Raw genomic sequence first — 19,638 nt, 5'->3', positions numbered from 1 at the left:
CATGCCTTAGTTACTGTACACCGTACACAGAGCTGTAACACACCATACACACAGCTGCCATTGAAGTGTATTTGGAAACTTCAACTGGTCCAAATAACTGCAGCTAGATTGTTGATGAGGGCTGGATACAGGGATCACACAACTTCTCTGTTGGAACAGCATTACTGGTTGCCAATCTGTTTCTGGATACTGTTCAAAATGTTCGTTACTATATGTATAGCTCAATTCCAGGTTATCTGAAAAAACAAATTTTCCCACATGATCCTGAGATCTAAGATCTTCAGGGGAGGTTCTTCAGGGGAGGAACACTGCCTTCACAGACATGTTTGGTAGGAATGTGGGAGAGGGCTTTCTTGGTTGCTGCTGCCAGACTGGAATTCTCTCTTTGGGAGAAGTTAGGATGGCTCTTTTGCTATTTTTTTTCAATGGCAGGTGAAAACATTTCTATTTCAGCAGGGATTTGGGAATTGTCAGCAAAATAAGGGCTTTTTATAGTGATGTTATACTTTTAATCTTTTTTTTAAAAAAAATACTTTTAATTCTATTGTTAGAACTTTGGTATGTTTTAAACTACATGCATTTTTATTGTAATTTTCTGTCTTCCATGAATCCCACGTTGAGTCCCAGTCTGGGGGGAAAGCAAAGTATAAATAAGGAGATGGATGGATGGATGGATGGATAGATAGATAGATAGATAGATAGATAGATAGTAAAATCATGATGGAACCACCACTTTGTCTCCATAGAGTCATTCTAACTTTGTGACAGATGAGCAAAGTACTTGCCTGAAAGTCCCTTTTCTTTCTGCAGGTGATGTATCACCCATCAGTATGTCTCCCATCAGTCAGTCACAGTTTATTCCACTTGGGGAAATCCTTTGTTTGGCCATCTCTGCAATGAATTCAGCACGAAAACAAGTCACACAAGAAGCTCTAATGGAACATCTTACAACCTGTTTTCCAGGTAAAATATATGCTGATGTATCTCTACCCGCTGTCACAGATTTTTGTAAAGGCATTTTAAACAACCCTTCCGAATGTTTTACAAAGTTCTTGTTTTTAAGATTGTGTGCCTTTCTTTGTTATAGGGCTATTTGCTCATTTTCATTTATTTGTCATGTTAGGAACATAGCAGGCTGCCTCATACACTGTTTCCAAACTGCCGATTTATAGCAGTTTGGTGCCCCTTTAACTCCCATGGGTTCATCCAACAAATCCTAGTATTTTTAGTTTCATGGGGAATTTAGAATTCTCTGCTAGATAACTCTAGTCTGTTCACCTAACTGTAGTGCTGGGGCTTCATACCAGATAATTCCAAGTTCCTCAACAAACTACAAATGCCAGATTCTGCATAGTGGAGCCATGATATATAAATTGGTTTCAGAGTGCAGTAACTTTATTTTGTGGTTCCTGGTTAGACCATTCCTCCATTTAGCCCAGTATTGTCATCTCTGATTGGCTATGCATCACTTCTAGGATTCTTTCCTAGCCCTACCTGGAAATCCCTGGTATTCCTTGATGGTCTCACATTCAAGTAGTAATCAAGTTTGACTCTGATTGGTTTCCAGAATCAGACATGATCTGTATGTTTATGGTAGCATAAAACCAGGAGCCCTTGTGACACAGTGATTAAATGACTATACTGCAGCCACTCACTCACAAACCATAATGTTGTGAGTTCAATACCAGCAAAAGGGCTCAAGCTTGACTCAGGCTTGCATCCTTCCGAGGTTGCTAAAATGAGTACACAGATTGTTGGGGGCAATTAGCTTACACTTTGTAAACTGCTTAGATAGTGCTTAAGTGCACTGATAAGCGGTATAGAAATGTACTTGCTATTGCTAGCATAATGGTAGTGATATGCAGTTCATCTTTAGCAGCTGCTGATTAACTACATACATTTAGAGAAATAGTCCATTTTTTAAAATCCTAAATTAAATCAGCATTGATGTTTAATTCTCCTAGTACTCCTAATATCAGTTATACTATTTTATTATTTATTGCATATACAGTCATCCCTCCATATTTGCGGATTTGATATTTGCGGATTTGATTAGTCATGGATTTCATTGATATGTTCCCTCTAGGACTGTCTAGGTCCTCCAGTGCAACTCTGGTCAACTTTAACTAAAAGTTGCACTGAAAGACCATTTGTAGCTACTCCAGTGCCATTCTATGGTCAGTGTATGTTGGACATTGACCACAGAGTTGCACTGGAGGACCTAGAGATTCCTAGAGAGGTGTCCTCTCAGCTAAAAACAGTGTTTTTGTTATTTGCGGTTTTTCCATATTCATGGGGGTCTTGTTCCCCTAACCCTAGCAAATACGGAGGGACAACTGTAGTTTTTATTAGTTATGCTGTAAGATCAGTTATCAAGAATTTTAGGTTTACAGAAAAGGAGTGCCCTTTTTCTTCTAAGTAGTTAAATAATTGTGCCTGTGATTGCAGCGTAACCATGTAGAGTAATTTTTTGTTGTTGGCTTGTGGCTTTATTTATGAATTTTTTTGCTAGTGTCCTCAGAAAACTGCAAAATAAATGATCCATGTTGGAGATGGAGTAGGTAGAGAGGGCACATAAAGTTCACACTTGTTTTTGGGCATAGAGTGTATTGCAGATTATTCTGCAGATTGAACAAATTATAATAACAATTTTTTGTATAAAAAGGAAGGGCCAAAATAAATTTTAAAGAAAAAAATCAATATAATGTAATAAAACTATCCAATAGACTCAAAATTTAAAGCATTTTCAGTGTATTATTTGAAAATGAATTAATGTGGTGCTGTTATCAGACAGAAATATACTTCATCATACTGGCATGTTCTGTAAACTGCTTTCAGGAGACTTTAAAAAAAAATTAACAACGGTCTCATATTCAGATTGAGTCACTTTCTTTAACATATCAGTAAGAAAACAAAACACATGAGAGTATGTCTGCACTGTGCAATAATAATGGTTGGGTGCTACTTAAACATGCATGACTCTGCCCAAGAAAATTCTGGAATTTGTAGTTTCATGAAATTCCTGGAATTCTCTGCTAGAAATAACTACAGTACTAGAGTTCTGTAACAAAGGATCTTAAGCATCTCACCAAACTACAAATTGCAGGATTCTATAGGATGAAGCCATGGCATGTAAAGTGGAATCAAGGTGCTATTATTGTGCAATGTGGATACACTGAGGGACAAATAGTAAGCAAGCAATCAAGACTTTTCCTTATGATCTGTATGAAAACATGATAAAGAAAGGAGAATAATGCTCCATGGTAAAAAGAAAGTGGGAAGAACAGGCATTCCTTAGTTGATGGTAAGTTTTTACAGGGCAGGGGTTGCTGATGGAAGGACAGGCACCTGATGCTGTGAGTCTCAGTAGTGAATTTGGAAGAGTTCCTGCCATCAAGACTGTTTTTTCTGAAATGAATGACAGTTCTTCTGAAATGAGGTTAGAGATTTAAAACCAGTTAAAATCTTGAAAAGAGAAAACTAACAAAAAGCTAGGATGGCAGTTTGAAGAAAAAATTTCAAGTGTACAAAAGGAGATAATTATGATCCTTTTTGAAAAAGGCACAAGTGTTAAGTGTACAGTGGACCCTTGTTATACGCTAGAGTTTGGTTCCAAGATCCCCCGTGGATAACAAAATCTGTGGATGCTCAACTCCCATAATGACATAGCAAAATGGTGTCCCTTATAAAAAATGGAAAATCAAGATTTGATATTTGAAATTTATACTTTTTGGGAACATTTTCAAACTGTGGATGCTTGAATTCATGTATAAAAAATCTGTGTATAAGAAGGGCTGATTGTGTGTGTTTCTATATTTATTGTTAAGTGTATGTGTTTCTATAATTAAGTGTATGTGTTTCTATATTGATTGGTAGATTACAAAATGACTACTCAGATCTGTTAGGTAGCCAATTATTAATAGATTTACCAATGCTTTGGTGAAATGAAGCAGAGAGGAGGTCTGAGTGAATCCAGACCTGAGTGAATCCAAGTGTTTCTCAATTAGTATAAACAGGATCAGCACTCTTTTGCCCATTTCTGTACAGATGTTGATGATACATGCAAAGTTCAATTTATTTGAATTTTTTAGCACCCACCAGCTCCAGAGAGCTTAATATTTTTTGAGCAAGGTGAAAATGTAAGGACAAAATGGAGCTTTTTGTTAATAGTACCCATAGACAGACTAACTTTGCTAACTGCCCCTATGGAAATGGATCTTGTAGCACCTTTTAGACTAACTGAGCAAAAAAAGTTGTAGCTTAAACTTTTGTAGGCCTAGTCTACTTCCACAAATGCATCTGAGTTATAGGCTAAGTAGATAACGGTCCAAAATACACTGTAGAAATAATCCAGTTTGAGACTGCTTTAACTGCCCTGGCTCAGTGCTAGGGAATCCTGGAAATTTGTACCATAGTTTATTGTGCCACCAAAGCTCTCTGACAGAGAAGACTAAATGTCTTACAAAACTACAGTTCCCACAATTCCCTAGCATTGAGAAAGGGCTGGGTGCCTCCTTCTGACCTCACCAGAAGCTCTGCCAGGATGCTACTTGACCACGAGGCAGCAGTGATGTCAGCCCCAAAGAGGCTTTCCAGCACCACTGATCAGTAAGGGGAGGCAGAAAATGGCAACACCTGCCAATATCAGTCCATCCCACAGGGTGTTTATGACATGTGAACAACTGGATCACTCTGAATCTAACCTGATCCAGCTGTCCACACTTCAAAAACACCGAGGTTACACTGAAAGCTCTGGAGTAACCCGCAAGTTTTCTTAAGCTGAATTGAAAGCTAAAAGAAGTGGTTTTGCTGCTGAATTGGCAATACATTATCTTAACACAGGGGTAGGCAACCTTTTTGAGCCGGGGGCCGGGTTGCTGTCCCTCAGACAACTGGAGGGCCGAAGCCAAAAAATAAATAATTAAATATTTTTTTTAAAAATTAAATATATAAATAAACCAGGACAAATGTAGGACAAAATTTCCAAATGGAAGACACTTTTTTTAAAAAAATGGAGGACACGTGAAAAAATTTGCTGATTTTTTAAAAATGTTAATATAAATGCATGTTTCTGAGGCTTCTATAGACAATTGCCCTCCAAAGGCCCCGGTGGCAATCGGCAGCAGGACCAGGCTGGGGCCGGTCCCAAGGCCTTGCCGGGCCGCATCCGGCCCGCGGGCCGCAGGTTGCCTACCCCTGTCTTAACAGATCACGCCAGGTTTAATGTGAGTATGATTTTTCCCCCTTATGTTGACACATCCTATTCTGCCCCAAATAGAATTTAGAACTTTCTCAAATGAAAACAAAGTAGTTAAAGAGAGCCAGACTTTATTAATCTTTAATTGGAGTCTGTGCTCACTGTCTTGTGTGTGCGCTCTCACTGTCTCTCCCTCTCTCATACACACATCCAGCCTCCACTTAATCAAAATATTTCTGCAAGGCATAAGGGTGTAGTTTGTATGTAGGTGAATTGTATGTAGGGTGTAGTTGTGCTGTTGAATCGTAGAAATAGACTTTCCCTACAGTAGCATCTAGAGTAACGCTCTAGTACAAACTTTGAGTATGATGTTTCCCCACATTTTAGCACTGCTGTCCATTGGTACTTCATAGTGAAATACCATCAAATCTAGACTGAGTTCCCCCAATTTGTTCACTGTTTGCCTTTCTTATCTCCAAATATTATCACCAAATATTAATGATAAAAAGATCAAGATCTCATTGGATTTGGGTAGTACTTATTTCTCACAGAGACATTTTATCCTTTGCTTCACCCCTCACACAGGTTCTTGTGAATTACAGACTCCTTGTCACTGTTCACTAACGAGGGTAGGATCCTTTAAAAGAAAGCATTTATGATTCCCACAACTGTGTGTGTATGATAGCTATATAAACCTTTTCATAGTGCGAGTCCTTTGTTTCCATCCTACGTATCACTTTGATAGATAGTTATACTATCAGGTGATTATACCATCGGGAAAATAACTAATAATAAAAGCCTGCTAGTGAACACTGTTTGTAGTACTCCAGGACCATTAGATTATGGCTGGAGTCATTAACAGTATTAATAACCATTTGTACAAGTGATTCAAAAATGGCTACACATCCAGAGCAGCAGTTTTAAAATAACTTCCCCCCCCCTCTCTCTCTCACACACACAGATAGATAGAATTATAAAATTTGAAAATCATAAGCTTGGCATAAACTGTCCTGCCACGATGTGAGGTTTTCTATTTTAACCCAGCTGTCTCGTTTTCTGGGCCATGGTAGTTATATAAAAATAAGGTATACTAATTATTTATAGCTATATCAAAAATAAGGTATTCAAATGATAAGGTATAACACCACATTGTAAGCATTCTTCGTCATAAACTAAGTTTATCATAAGGAAAAGTTGTGGAACTTGGTGAAAGTAAAAAAAGTCATACTTGGATGCATTCTGGAAGAAGCCTTCAGCTGGTCTCCAGAAGGTTCAAAATGTTTTAGTTTTCTTATGCAAGGGTTACCTGGCCTGATTTTTTCATTTCAGACATGTGTTAGTTTTAAATAAAGTTTCCTGAAACAAATTGAAATGCTCTTCTTTGTTGTAGTATAGGAATGTATCCCTATTGTTTCCATGCTATTTTTGCTGCTGGTACCAAATTTTCTGTTAAAGAAATCCAGGAATACATCTACGGTACTTTGTTAAGTGATGTATGCTTGCATACTTAATCTCATTGGAAAATATCAATTTATCATGAACCAAAGACTGTTTTGTGTGAACAAGCAGCCATTCACAGAGGAAAAACCATTTTTAAATTTTATTTATATGATGTTCACTATGGGACCCAAGATGGCTTTATAACACTAATTAAAACACCTATAATTAATCATAATTATAAGAAAAGAAAAGAAAAAAATGTGATATACTAAAACCATACTCTATTAAAAACAGTTTTAAAGGCATTTCAAACAAACAAATAATGAAAAGAGACTTCACTTTAGAATACAGCATATTCAAGAGTATAAGTAAACCATCCTGATTACTGAATTTGATTGTGCACTTGTTATTCCTCTAGGCCATGAGATCTTTCTATGCTGCTTGTTCAGATAGGTTGCCAGAGCTTTATACAAGGTCCCTTATTTTCCCAGGCATGGCCCGTGGGAACACATGGAATATATTGCTAGGTCTTTGTTTTAGAAGGAAATAAAAAAGAACCATTACCACATTTTTATGCTGGATTGAAAATGGCTCCTGTTGAGTTAAGGCCTCATCGCTCCTTAGTTTTCGGCATGTTAAGTAGTATCTTTCTTTGTAGGAACATTTTTCAGGTAATACAAATACACATATTTTTGTTCTTGTTGGGACTAATTAAAACTTAGAGGCCAGTTTCACATTTTTTGTATTTAATGTAGTCATCCAAACTACTACTTATCTGTTCCATAATAATAATAAGAATAATGTTGTTGTTTTTTTAAAAAAAAAGTTGGCTTGAGAATTATTGATGTCAAGAGCATTGAAAGGCTCAGGAACTAATAGAGAGTTAAATAAAAATTAAGGTACATTCAGCAATACATAAAATATATTGTGATATAAGAAAAGAAACAGAAAAAACACAGAGTTCTTTATCAGTTTCTTAACTAGTAAAAACCTGATGGGCATCAAACAGTTCCATCTAGTAAGCATGATAACCTTTTTTTCATAATTTTTATTTTTATATTAAATAAGAAGTAAAGCACGCTATTAAAGATAGGTTGACTACTTACTATTCAACCCAAAACAACCAGTGAAAGGAAATGGCATTCTGAAGGCAAATGGCAAAACCACAGGTGAATATTCATTACCTAAGAAATAAATGGGGTTGCCATAAGGTGACAGGTGACATGAAGGCACATACGCATACAAATCTCATTAACAGAGTAAACCAATTTTCCATAAAAGACATCAGATAGGGAGATAGCCATTGATCAAAAGGACTTTTGTATAATAGATGCCAATTGTTTGAGTATATGTGTAGGGAAAAAAGCAGTACTTACTTTTGTAGAAGTAAATTTGCTGTTTATTGTCATAGCAGCTACAAAATGCTTAAGTATTTTTAAAAAAACAGATTCACCAACCTAAAACTGAGATGCACTGTGTAAGTACTGATGTTGCAGATATTTTGAGAAGAGGTCATTTTCTGGCAACAGCAATGCTTCATTTTGGCCTCCCTCAAATACTAGGATTCTTACATATTTTCTTTTTAAATTACTTCCAATTTACACATAGCAGCTTGAAATGTGTCTTACATTTAGCTGGGTTCACCTTAGGTCAGCCTTCTTTTGTGAGCAGCAAACAAGACATAATCTTCTGTCTGGAAGCTCAGTGGAAGGCACAGTACACTCTCTTGAGATGCAGAAAATGTACGTGTCTGATGATTCAGTGTCCAGACAGATTTTACTTTTGAATTATTAAAGCACTACATAATCTTAAGTAACACCACTGCTGTTGAGCTGTATTTTAAATTCTAGCTTGCCTGAGTTCTGGTCTTTTAAAAAAAAATTACAAGAATTTGCTGATAAAATGTAGGACTGAGGTAGGTTTTTGCAGATGAATTCGGCATTAAAAATATTCTATAATCTAATCTGTTTACTAATCACCTAATATTATGACACTTGTGTGTTCCTTTATGGTATTTAGCCTTTAATGTTCTCTTTTCCTACGGCTGTAAAACTGGCATAATATAGTGTGAAGGGTTGTTTATCATTTTCATTTTCCTTATTGAATTTGATCAATCATTGATTAATCATTATGATCACTTTTAATTATATAATTCATTATTCACAAATAAACATGCAAAATACACATAAATAATACATTATTTGGTTTGTAAGATAAAAATTTATGGACAAACAGATATACTATATCTAAAATTTCTGCTTAACTTTTAATTGGGTAGACTTTTTAGTCACGACTGATGAATCTTTCTCTAATGGCATGTTAATGGTGAAATTGTACATTAAAAAACATGTGATAGCCATTTCAATAGATACTGGTGCTGGTATATTTCATTCCACACGCCTACTTTAATCCTAACTTCTAACTCCAAACAGAAATCTGAAGAGCAGCTTCATCTAGATGGAAATGGAGCCAGAAAAGATTTTCTTCTAGCTCTCTGAGGTGAAGTTCTGGAAGTGTCCAGATCAAAGATTAGCCCAGGGAGAAGGCTGAGGAGGTTTTAAAATAAAGTGCTTGAAGCTGTAGCTTTAGGAGGAGAAATTAAAGGTTATACAAAACTAGAAAAGAAAAAAGTGGTAACATGAAAATAAGAGCTCTTTAAAATTAGGAGAAAGTTATTTGACTAGCACAGTTCTGAAACCAGGCATCCAGACCTAGAGAGTCTCAATGGGTGGCCAAGAGCTCTCCTTCTGAAGTACAGTGGCACCCTCAAATTTTCATACTTCCTAATTGGTTTCTTCTTTCTCTCCCCAGTTGCCAACTGCACATTGGGTTTAAATATTTTTATACATGATATGTTGAGCACGAATATGAGACTGCATGCAGCCTCCAAGAATGCTTTTGAGGTCCAGGGCCTCTAGCACTCATCTCCCAAATTATGCAAGAGTGTAGGGAGAGTATTTTTGCCTCTAAAATCCCCTTAGGAAAACATAGGCTACCAATATGAGTTTTGCTTCCATTAAAAAAAAAAAAGGCCAGTGGGACTGAAAATGTGGTAAGATTGCTTTTCATTCCCCCTAGGAGGAATTTGGGGTATTTTTTTCAATAACAGGAAATGTAGGGACTGCTCTCTATAATCCCTTGGGGGGGGGGTGCAACCATCCAGCTCCTGACAGTTGCTCAATGTCTAGTCTAAATTCCTAAATTAAATTGATGTAGAATTGAAAAAAACAAGAACTGTTTAAAGTGATGTCACTGTACAGATTTGGGCAAAATCATTAGATAGATGTCAAGGCCTCTGATAAAAAGCCATGTTTTAACTTAACTCTGGAATCAGACCTCCACAAGGTGCGTGTTCTGCAACTTTAGCATCACAGTAGAGAAAGTCCATCCTCATGCAGTACAGTCAGCCCTCTGTATCCATGCATTCAAGCATCTACGGGTTGAAAATATTTTTAAAACTATATAAATTCCCAAAAGCAAACCTTGATTTTCCTGTTAGATATAAGGGACACCATTTTACTATCCATTGTATCCACGGATTTTGGTATCCATGGGGGGTCCTGGAACCAAACCCCAGCAGATACCAAGGGGCCACTGTATATTGTTCCTATCAATGAGAACCGTCCAGAACAGTTTAAGCCTTTTTTCCCTTGTGTTTTTTATTCCTGATCAGATTTCTAGTTAAGTTCATACTTAACTAATCACTGGCAGATGAAGCCAGCAGCTACTGATCTATCTGCCTCATCTATCCCAATGCTTGCTTTCATCTGCTGCTTAGTAAGTCTGAAGTTAAGAAGAAACAGCAAGCAAGCAAGAGCTAATGAAATAAATACTTTTTTAAAACTGTAAAACTCTTTTCCTCATACCTTACCAGACATGTGTGTGTGTGTGTGCATTACTGAGTGAGAGAATATGACAGAGAGACTCTGAAACAGGGCTGGAAAAGGAGGTGGAGAAGTGTGTCACCCAAACAATGTCCACTGACTGTCCACTTACCACCTCAAATCACCATAAGTGCACATGTCACTAGGCTTCTTCCTGCCAATGCCCTGAGGCCCCCTGTTTACCTCAGAAACATTAGCCTATTTTAATTCTGGCCCCTTCTTACTGCCAAGTTTTGCAGGTCTGATCTAAACTATTCTTTTCTGACTCTGAACCCTTTATTCCTTTAATAGTACACTTTCAAAACAATCTCCCAAAGGATAACAACAGAAGGCTGAGTCAGTAACAGGACTAATGTGTCACTATGTCTCTATAATGTCATGGTGCGATAAGGCTCTGAGTTTGTACATAATTTTTAGTTCTGTATTTGAAAACTCTGTGGTTTCTTTTGACCCTAGAGCATAAATAAATAAGTATCGAAATGAAACATATCTAATGCAATACAGTTAAAGCCTCATTTTCCTTTTCATATTGTATGATGACATTAAAATGCTGTGGAAACAATCTAGCACATTCTCGCACATATACAGTAGTTAATTGTCTCCATTAGTTACTTTTTCTTGTACTTTTTCAGTCGAAAACAGGGAAGAAGTCTGCATTATGTGTATGATGGCTGCAATACATGCACCAGGAAGACTGGTGAAAGAAGCTTGGTTTGTTATTGTAAGATTATTTTTAGTTGGTAAAGGTTTCCATAAAATTAACCTACTGGTAGATCAGTAATAACTTCTTTGGTAACTAAGGCAATAGCTATTAGGTTGCTTTCCAAAATTAGTCTATGCCTATTATAGAAATTTTCAATTTGAGTTACATTACATATTACAGTTGCACAGTTCTTATGGTTGTTTATTAAAGCAGAAAGGATTCTATGGGTGAGAACATTATTGATAACCTATTTGTCATCTTCATATTGAAGCAATTTCTTTAATTATTTCTTATTATCCTGATTTAGCATAAAACCTCTAGAATTTCTTTTATCAACCTGTTATAATTCCCAGAGCTTTCACCTATCATTAATTTTAATTCATGATTAAATCAAGGCTTACATCTAATACAGTTGTGTGTGTATGTGTGCACACTTTCAAATTGCCTATCAACTTACAAGAATCCCATGTGTTTCTCAGAGGTGGTTTTGTCAGTTCGTTTCTCTGAAATATAGCCTACAGCAGCTGGTATTAACAGGCAGTCTTCCATCCAAGTACTAACCAGGGCTGCTTAGCTTCCCTGCTTGGCTTCCAAGATCAGGCAGGGTCTGGTGCCTTCACAATATTTAGGCCCTAATATAGAAGGAAAATAATATGCTAGTAGAATTCCACTGGTTTTTCAAGTTGTGGAATCAGTAGGCACTCCTTGGAGACTTTAGGCCGGCATGGAAATGTTTGTACAACTGCTTCCACAATTGGTTGTACAACTGGAAATTGCAGTTGCCCAGCAGTGCATTGTTATTTATACTAGTAGGAATGTCATTGTTATTTTGAAAACAGAAGAAGTCTTCACAGCTATCAGTGTACTACAAAACTATATGGAAAAACTGAACACAATCTGACTTTAGCCTCTAGTCCTGTTGGCCATATAGCAAATCCAATAACATCCAAACAATGGCTTTAGCCTGACATTGAAATAAACCTTCCACCTAAATTAAAAATGATGATGTGCTTCTTGTTTCATCTTAAGACACAATGAATATTTATCATGGAAATGTTGATTTAGATTTTTACGTATTTTTCCCCAGAGCAATTTTTTTTTGCAGATTTGCTATTTATTTATTGAAAATACATGTGCAGATGCCCCAAATAGTAGAACTATGTCTTTTGCTATCTTGCTTTTATGTTCTCAACTAATAACTCAGCTAACTAGGATATAAATATTTATCAGAATAAGGAGCAAGGGGATGAGATACTGTACAATATATTTTGAAGATCCTCACTTTGGGGTTTGGCATAGGGGGATGACTCTCAACCGTAAGATTAACAACACTTCTGGAACAAATAACTAGATTTTTTCATAACCCATCAGTACTTTTCCTTTATATTTAATAATTTACAGGCATTAAGTGTTAAACTTACTGGATAATGCTTCACCACATTTTGCTTGCACATTTTGCAAGATCATGTCAAGGATCTGGTTATTTTGGGGAAGGGCTGAAAAAATAATCTCTGAATTTAATGTGATAAAATGCACTTCATAAATACATTTTATTGTTTGTTTTCAGGTGTTCCAACTCCAAGTCCTGAAATCCTTCGTCACACTTTAAATATGCTGGTACGAGAGAGGAAAATATACCCAACTCCAGATGGCTACTTTATTGTGACCCCACAGACTTATTTTATAACACCATCCCTTATACGAACTAACAGTAAGTGGTACCATCTTGATGAGAGGATACCTGACAGGTCTCAGTGTACCTCTCCGCAGCAAGGAACTATAACTCCTTCCACCTCGGGATGTGTCAGAGACCGAACATTACCCAAAAACCACTGCGACTCTTGCCATTGTTGCAGAGAAGACATGCATAGCATGCATGCCTCGACTCTACAGAGGAAATCGGCAAAAGACTGTAAGGACTCCTATTGCCCCCCTTCTCTATGCCAGGTGCCACCCACTGAAAAAAGTAAAAGTACTGTAAATTTTTCTTACAAAACAGAGACACTTACAAAGCCTAAAGATGCAGAAAAGCAGTCTAAAAAATTTGGGCTAAAACTGTTTCGACTAAGTTTTAAAAAGGATAAAACAAAACAGTTGGCAAATTTTTCTGCCCAGTTTCCTCCTGAGGAATGGCCTTTAAGGGATGAAGATACCCCTACCACTATACCTAGGGAGGTAGAGATGGAGATAATTAGGCGCATAAACCCAGATTTGACTGTAGAAAATGTCATGAGGCACACTGCACTAATGAAGAAACTTGAAGAAGAAAAAGCTCAAAGAAGCAAGGCTGGATCTTCAGTTCACCATAGTGGGAGAAGCAAAAAGAGTAGAAGTCATAGGAAGTCTCATGGAAAATCTCGGTCACACAGTAAAACTCGAGTCTCTAAAGGAGATCCTTCAGAGGGTTCCCATTTGGATGTACCAGGTGAAAGAGAATATGATTTCTATGACCCTCTCACAAGGTCTCCACGGGAAGGCTGCTTCATAATAGAACACAAAAGGGACAATTTTATCATGCACAGCAGTCCTAATGTCCTTGAATCTCACTTTCCCATGACACCTGAATGGGATGTATCTGGTGAACTAGCCAAAAGGAGAACTGAAATGCCTTTTCCTGAACCTTCAAGGGGAAGCTCCCATTCTAAGGTACATCGAAGCCACAGCCATACACAGGACCGAAGGTCAAGAAATGAGAGGTCTAATAAAGCCAAGGAGCGGTCTCGGTCAATGGATAACTCCAAAGGACCTCTGGGTGCTGCTTCTTTAGGAACACCTGAAGACATAGCTGAAGCTTGCAGCCAAGATGACCAAACAACCAGCCAAGCATACATTGATGATAGCACCTTAAGGCCTTCACAATCTCTCAGTCATCAAAGGGCTCTGATGTCATCTGCAAACTACAAAGAGATTATTAAACCTGAGAAAACTGGTAGCAACACAGAAACTCCCTCTCCTTGTAATCTATTGGATCAAAGCAAGCCAGCAGAGAACTTACAACCCTACAGTGATCTCAACTCCTGTACCACTAAATCAGCCATTGATGATTACTTTCAGTGTAACACTTCTAGTGAAACTGTACTTACTGCTCCTTCACCTTTAGGAAAAAATAAAGATGACCATGACACAATGACTTTGACAGATAGTGTTAAAAAAGTGTCTCCCTCAGAAAGACAGTCACAGCACATAACCAGGGAACCTGGAGTGCACAAAGAGGAGTCACCTAAAGGGCAAAGCAACAGCAGTGGACCAGTTGTTACTAGCCAAACCCCTGAAGTGATTGCAAATGGCCGACTGGTTCAGCACCACAACACAGAATCCAGTGGCCTTGATAAGAGGAAAGAAATATTTAGTAAAGACACACTTTTTAAGCCTCTCCACAGTACTCTGTCTGTTAACAGTTTTCACAAGCCTAGTGTGCCGCTATTAAAACCTCATCAAAAGATATCTTCTGACACATTGCCAAGCAGATGTGACAAAATCGAACAAGCTATGGTAACCTCAGTTACGCAAGTTATACCTGTTTCCCAGAGACAGCAAGAGACAGCTGGAAACCAAGAAGCATCATTTGATTATTACAATGTATCTGATGATGATGACTCTGAGGAAGGGACAAATAAGAATGCTGAAGAAGAGAAGAATCGGGATGATGTGGGCACTATGCAGTGGCTTCTTGAGCGAGAAAAAGAAAGAGACCTACAAAGGAAGTTTGAGAAGAATCTCACTCTTCTCACTCCAAAAGAGACTGAAAATAGCAACAACCAGAGAGCCACACATTCAGCAAGACTGGACAGCATGGATAGCAGCAGCATCACTGTTGACAGTGGGTTCAATTCCCCACGGTAGGACATTAAAAATAATTTATGGCTTCATTTAGTAATTTAAGCTTGTATTGTCATATCATAGAATCACATATCACATTACATTTTGTGGTGCTATGCTTTTATTCTCTTACAACATTTCCCCCTACATTTTGAAGCAATCTGTCTTTTGCTTGACTGATAATATCTCTAAGATTGGGTAGCCTCCAGACCCTTATGACTTTGTTCACACAATTGGGAATAATCACAAAAAATATCTAGGTCAGTATTATTTGCCTAGCAAAATACGTTTGAGCCAGCATTATCAACTAATCTATCTCAAGATGAACTCCCAAACCCTAGGAAGCTTGGTCACTGTTATTATGTCAAGTTGTAAGATGGGGGTTCTTTCCCTTAAAATGCAGATGTGTGGTAAAATGCTTGTTTCTATGGACTGTTTATCTCAGACAAGGACAAAACGAAAAAGCCTGCATTGTTGGTTTTTAAAATTAAAATTGAGATTTTTGAAGTTTAATTTTTGCAATTCAAGACACCTTTTCTTTAAAAAATTGTGCTTTTTTGGAACGTCCATAGATCTATGGCATACATATATGAAGTGCCTCAGATATGCCAGTATCATGCCTGTTTGCCTACGAGATAGAAATCAATGACCCTATCAAGTCTCTCTGACATTCTGGCAAAAAAATATTAACAAACTGCAGTACTCTTTGGCCCCATCTTTTTCAATGTGTGGGCATTTTCTCTTTGTTTGCATTTTGTTTCCATTTTAGGGGTTTTTTTTTTTTATGAGGGACATCATAACAGCCACTGACTCAGTTTTGCTGGAAATGAGCACAGTGAGGGCAGAATTGGATAAGATGCAACTCTGGCTGTTGCTGTTTGCTCAACCCCAAACACAGAAAACATAAAGATCAAGACTAAGGAGATCAAAAAAAGAAACATCTGAGATACCACAGCTAGGGCTGTCTCTTCTCCTTTCTGCTGTCCAGTAACTTGCTTATCTGCAGGTGGTCCGAAGGAATATCAAACAGCAGCAATAGACAGCTAATCAGGCAAGTGAGGTAAGGCACTAAACCACTCACTAAGGCAGCCACTTCAGTGATTGTAGACTTTGGAACCCTATTGAAAATTGAACACCCATTGGGTTGTTCTTCCCTTGGCCTTATACCACCAAAGGTGCTTTCTGCACCGCCATTTGGGACGTCCTCTGGACGTCCCATTTTAAAAAAGGGGCATCTCTTATAGACGCCCCTGGGCCTAGTACGGACTCCGTCCGTACAAGATGGCGCCGGCCCTTCTACATGGCCGGTGCCATCTTTGCGTATCGGACGCTGAGCGTCCATACGCGTCGCGCCGCTTGTGACGTAGCGAGCGCGCCCCTGGCGCCTCGCTACGTCGCAAACGCGACGGAAAAAGAAGCTCCATTCTGGAGCTTCTTTTTCGGTCCGCGCGGGAGTTGGGCCGTGTGAAGGCTCCGACTCCCCCGCGGACCTACTGGCGGCGGCGGTCTGTACCCCGCCAAAGTGTTCTTCTCCCCATTTTTTAAAGTATTTACTTTACAGACAAACCAAGGATAAAGAGGCTTCAACTGTTTAGGGAGAATGCCTTTGCAGGTCAAGTTGTGTCCTCTTCATAAAGCAGGAAGAAAAAGAGAGAATACAGTTTTAACAGTCCAGCTTTCTTCTACACTTTTCCTTTAACCTTTAACCTTAGACAAAAGCAGTCAGATCTGATGAACAAACTGTGACGTGCACCATTTGTGACACTTTTCCTTATAAAACATTTCCTCTGTAAGAAATTGATCATGTACCCAAAATGACACTATTAGCTTAATTACAGTGTTACTGCAATCTGCTGAAATTTCCTGCTTTTCTGACAGCTGCTACTGCACATATGTAATGGAAAGGCTAAATTTCTGAGATCTGCTTGCTAGTTTCTTTGAGTTTCTGTAGATTTTACTGTTGCATTTGTTTTCTGGTCAGCTCCAACAAAGTTATATTGATCTGCTTCTGGATTGTCTTATCTTGTACAGGACTTTTAGATTCTGGAGTTAAGACAATAGCAAGAATTTTAGTATTGCAGGTTATTTGGTTATTATTAACCAAGTTGCTTCTAATATGCTCTAAATTGTCTTTAATCTGCATTAAATACTCACATAATGCCCGAAGAAATCATGCAAAGTTTTTTTCTAAGCGATGGTGTCTTCCTTTTCCAATGTATATGTGGAGTAGGGATTCTTTTTAGTTACCTCAGTTAGTGTTTCATGATGTCCATTTTATGGACTTGGTATTCTTATTGTTCTATCCTTGGTGTACAAGTGAATACCAAACTCAGAATCATCCATACCATAGTATTTCTATTTCTTTGTATGGTTGTGTAAGCTGGAGAGTAAGGAAAACTAACAGGAGGAAAATCTACTCATTTGAAATGTGTTGCTGGTGGAGAGTTCTGTAGATATAAATTACGGACTGACAAAAAGACACTTAAATGGGTCCTAGACTTATACTGGCAGCCAATATGATTAAAATAAAGCTAAAATACATTAGACCTATCATGAGACAACTTGACTCACTGGAAAAGAAAATAATGCTCAATAAAGTGGAAGGCAAAGAAGACTGCATTACATTTGGATTGATTCAGTAAAAGAAGCAATAGTCCTGAATTTCTAAGACATAAACAGGGCTGTTAATGGCAGTGTCTCTTGGAAGTCTTTCATTTGTAAGATCACCATAAGTCAAAACTGTATTGACAGGACACATCAACTTACTTTTATCCTTCGTGGTCTCTGTGACTCTCACAAATGAGTTACTCAAGAGTCCTACACTGCCAACCAAAATCATTTCATTCTTCTCCTCAGGCTCCTTATTTGATACTCTTTCCTTTCAGCCCAGATTGGTTTAGGACATGTTTTCAAAATTTCATCATGGAAAAACTGTCAGTATCCTCTTTTCTCATGTACAGCCTCCTGAAATAGTTCCCATGTACTTCAAGCCATAATTTCATATGACTTCTGATTTGGGATGCCATATTTAAAGCTTTCCCGTGGCATTAAACAGGACACTGGTTGAAATGCATGAGAGGGAGTTGGAGTTGTGGTTTGGAGCAGCATCTAAATTGAGGTGTTGACAGAATTATGTGATATTAGTAATTTCAGAATATAGACCTACAGTTATAATGTGTGTGAATGTGGATTTAGATATCTATCCATTCATAGATGTTTCCATCATGCAGCACTACATTCAGTGTACATAGTTTCATGTAATTATGGTTGTATGATAACCATTATATGATATCTGATAAAAAGCTTATTATGACATCTAATTTAGATGGAAAGAAAATACACTGACTTGATATGTGTGTATTATTAAATTATAAGTTATTTTATATATATTTTTAAATATTTTTTTATATTTAAAGTTAGTTTCATTTGTTGTTATTCATATAGGTTTTTGGTTTGTAATGGTAAGACAAAACCATATGGCATTCTCTGTAACAGGAAACATGTATTCATGATTAGTTCCTATTTAAACAGATGGAAATTTGGCTTATAGCAGTAATTGTGATGTCAAAGGAACTTCAACCATTGGAGGAAATGAGAATATCTTCTCTATCCTCCCCCCCTCCCCCCTGCTAGTATTGCAGATCGATGCTTTAGTTTTGTTTATCTTTTGAGCTGTCTAAGGTTATTTTTCTATGATTCTTGTGTTCACTGCTTTCAAATATCACCCATATTCATGGAGGGGCACTGACAATTATGAAAGAAGGGTAAATCATTGGAAAATGCCCAAGTTGATGTTAGAGCTCAGTCAGCATCCTTGTTCAACAACAACAATAATAATATCTTCTGCACCGCTTTTCCAAAGAGATCAAAGTAGTTTACAAATTCAAGGAAAAAATATATATACATCACATCATATTACAATACAATTACAATCACAGATACACTTCCATAAAACATCATATAAAAACAGTTTAAAATCTCACAATCACAGGTTAAACATCTTGAGGTACACTTCAATTAGGGGATAACTTTCTCTATAAAGAGTCAGGAGGGTATGCTAGGTGGAAAAGATAAGTTTTCAACGCCTTCTTGAAAGCATACAGAGAGGAACTGAGTCGGATCTCTTCAGGGAGTTTATTCCAACACACAGGAGCTATTGCTGTGAATGCTCATTGGTGAGTTACATCCAATCTCACCCTGGAGTACTCAAGTAAGTACTTTCCTGTTGTTTTGAGAGTGCAGGGCAGATTATGTAAGGAGAGGCGTAGTGGTTAGACTGTTCCTATGAGCTGCAACCAGTAGTTCATACTATCAAATCTGCCCTGTACATATTCAGAGAGGAGCATGGCAGGAACATTCTGCCATGTCTTTAAGACTTTTATTGCCCATGGGTAATGTGATATTACTACCCCCATAAACCCGCAACTGAGATATCATTATAGAATGATAGCATCTTGGGGGAACTGCTGGCTATAACAGTCTGTTTGAAGCAAAGCAACTGACTGGGAAATTTTATCATATGGAAGACTTCCTATGAGATATAGTGGGTACGAAGGAGTGTAATATGAAAAATGTAAAAAGAGCCAACTTGCTAT

The 19,638-nt window shown here is 37.6% G+C and overlaps 1 protein-coding gene across 6 annotated transcripts in view; it reads left to right on the top strand.

The window, feature by feature from the left end:
* Window positions 1-19,638, top strand: part of STOX2 (storkhead box 2) — a 337,882-nt gene that overhangs the window by 298,231 nt on the left and 20,013 nt on the right. For all 6 annotated transcript variants that reach the window (XR_006103983.1, XR_006103982.1, XM_042467226.1 and 3 more), the window contains 2 exons: window positions 811-963; window positions 12,792-15,063. Coding sequence is in view for 4 of the 6 variants with exons in the window: in XM_042467226.1 (XP_042323160.1) it covers window positions 811-963; window positions 12,792-15,063 (2,425 nt within the window). In the remaining 2 variants the exon portion in view is untranslated. The remainder of the gene's footprint in view (window positions 1-810; window positions 964-12,791; window positions 15,064-19,638) is intronic.

The sequence above is a fragment of the Sceloporus undulatus genome, chromosome 5 (genome assembly GCF_019175285.1).
Source record: "Sceloporus undulatus isolate JIND9_A2432 ecotype Alabama chromosome 5, SceUnd_v1.1, whole genome shotgun sequence".
NCBI lineage: Eukaryota > Metazoa > Chordata > Lepidosauria > Squamata > Phrynosomatidae > Sceloporus > Sceloporus undulatus.
This window is presented reverse-complemented; position numbering and strand designations above follow the sequence as displayed.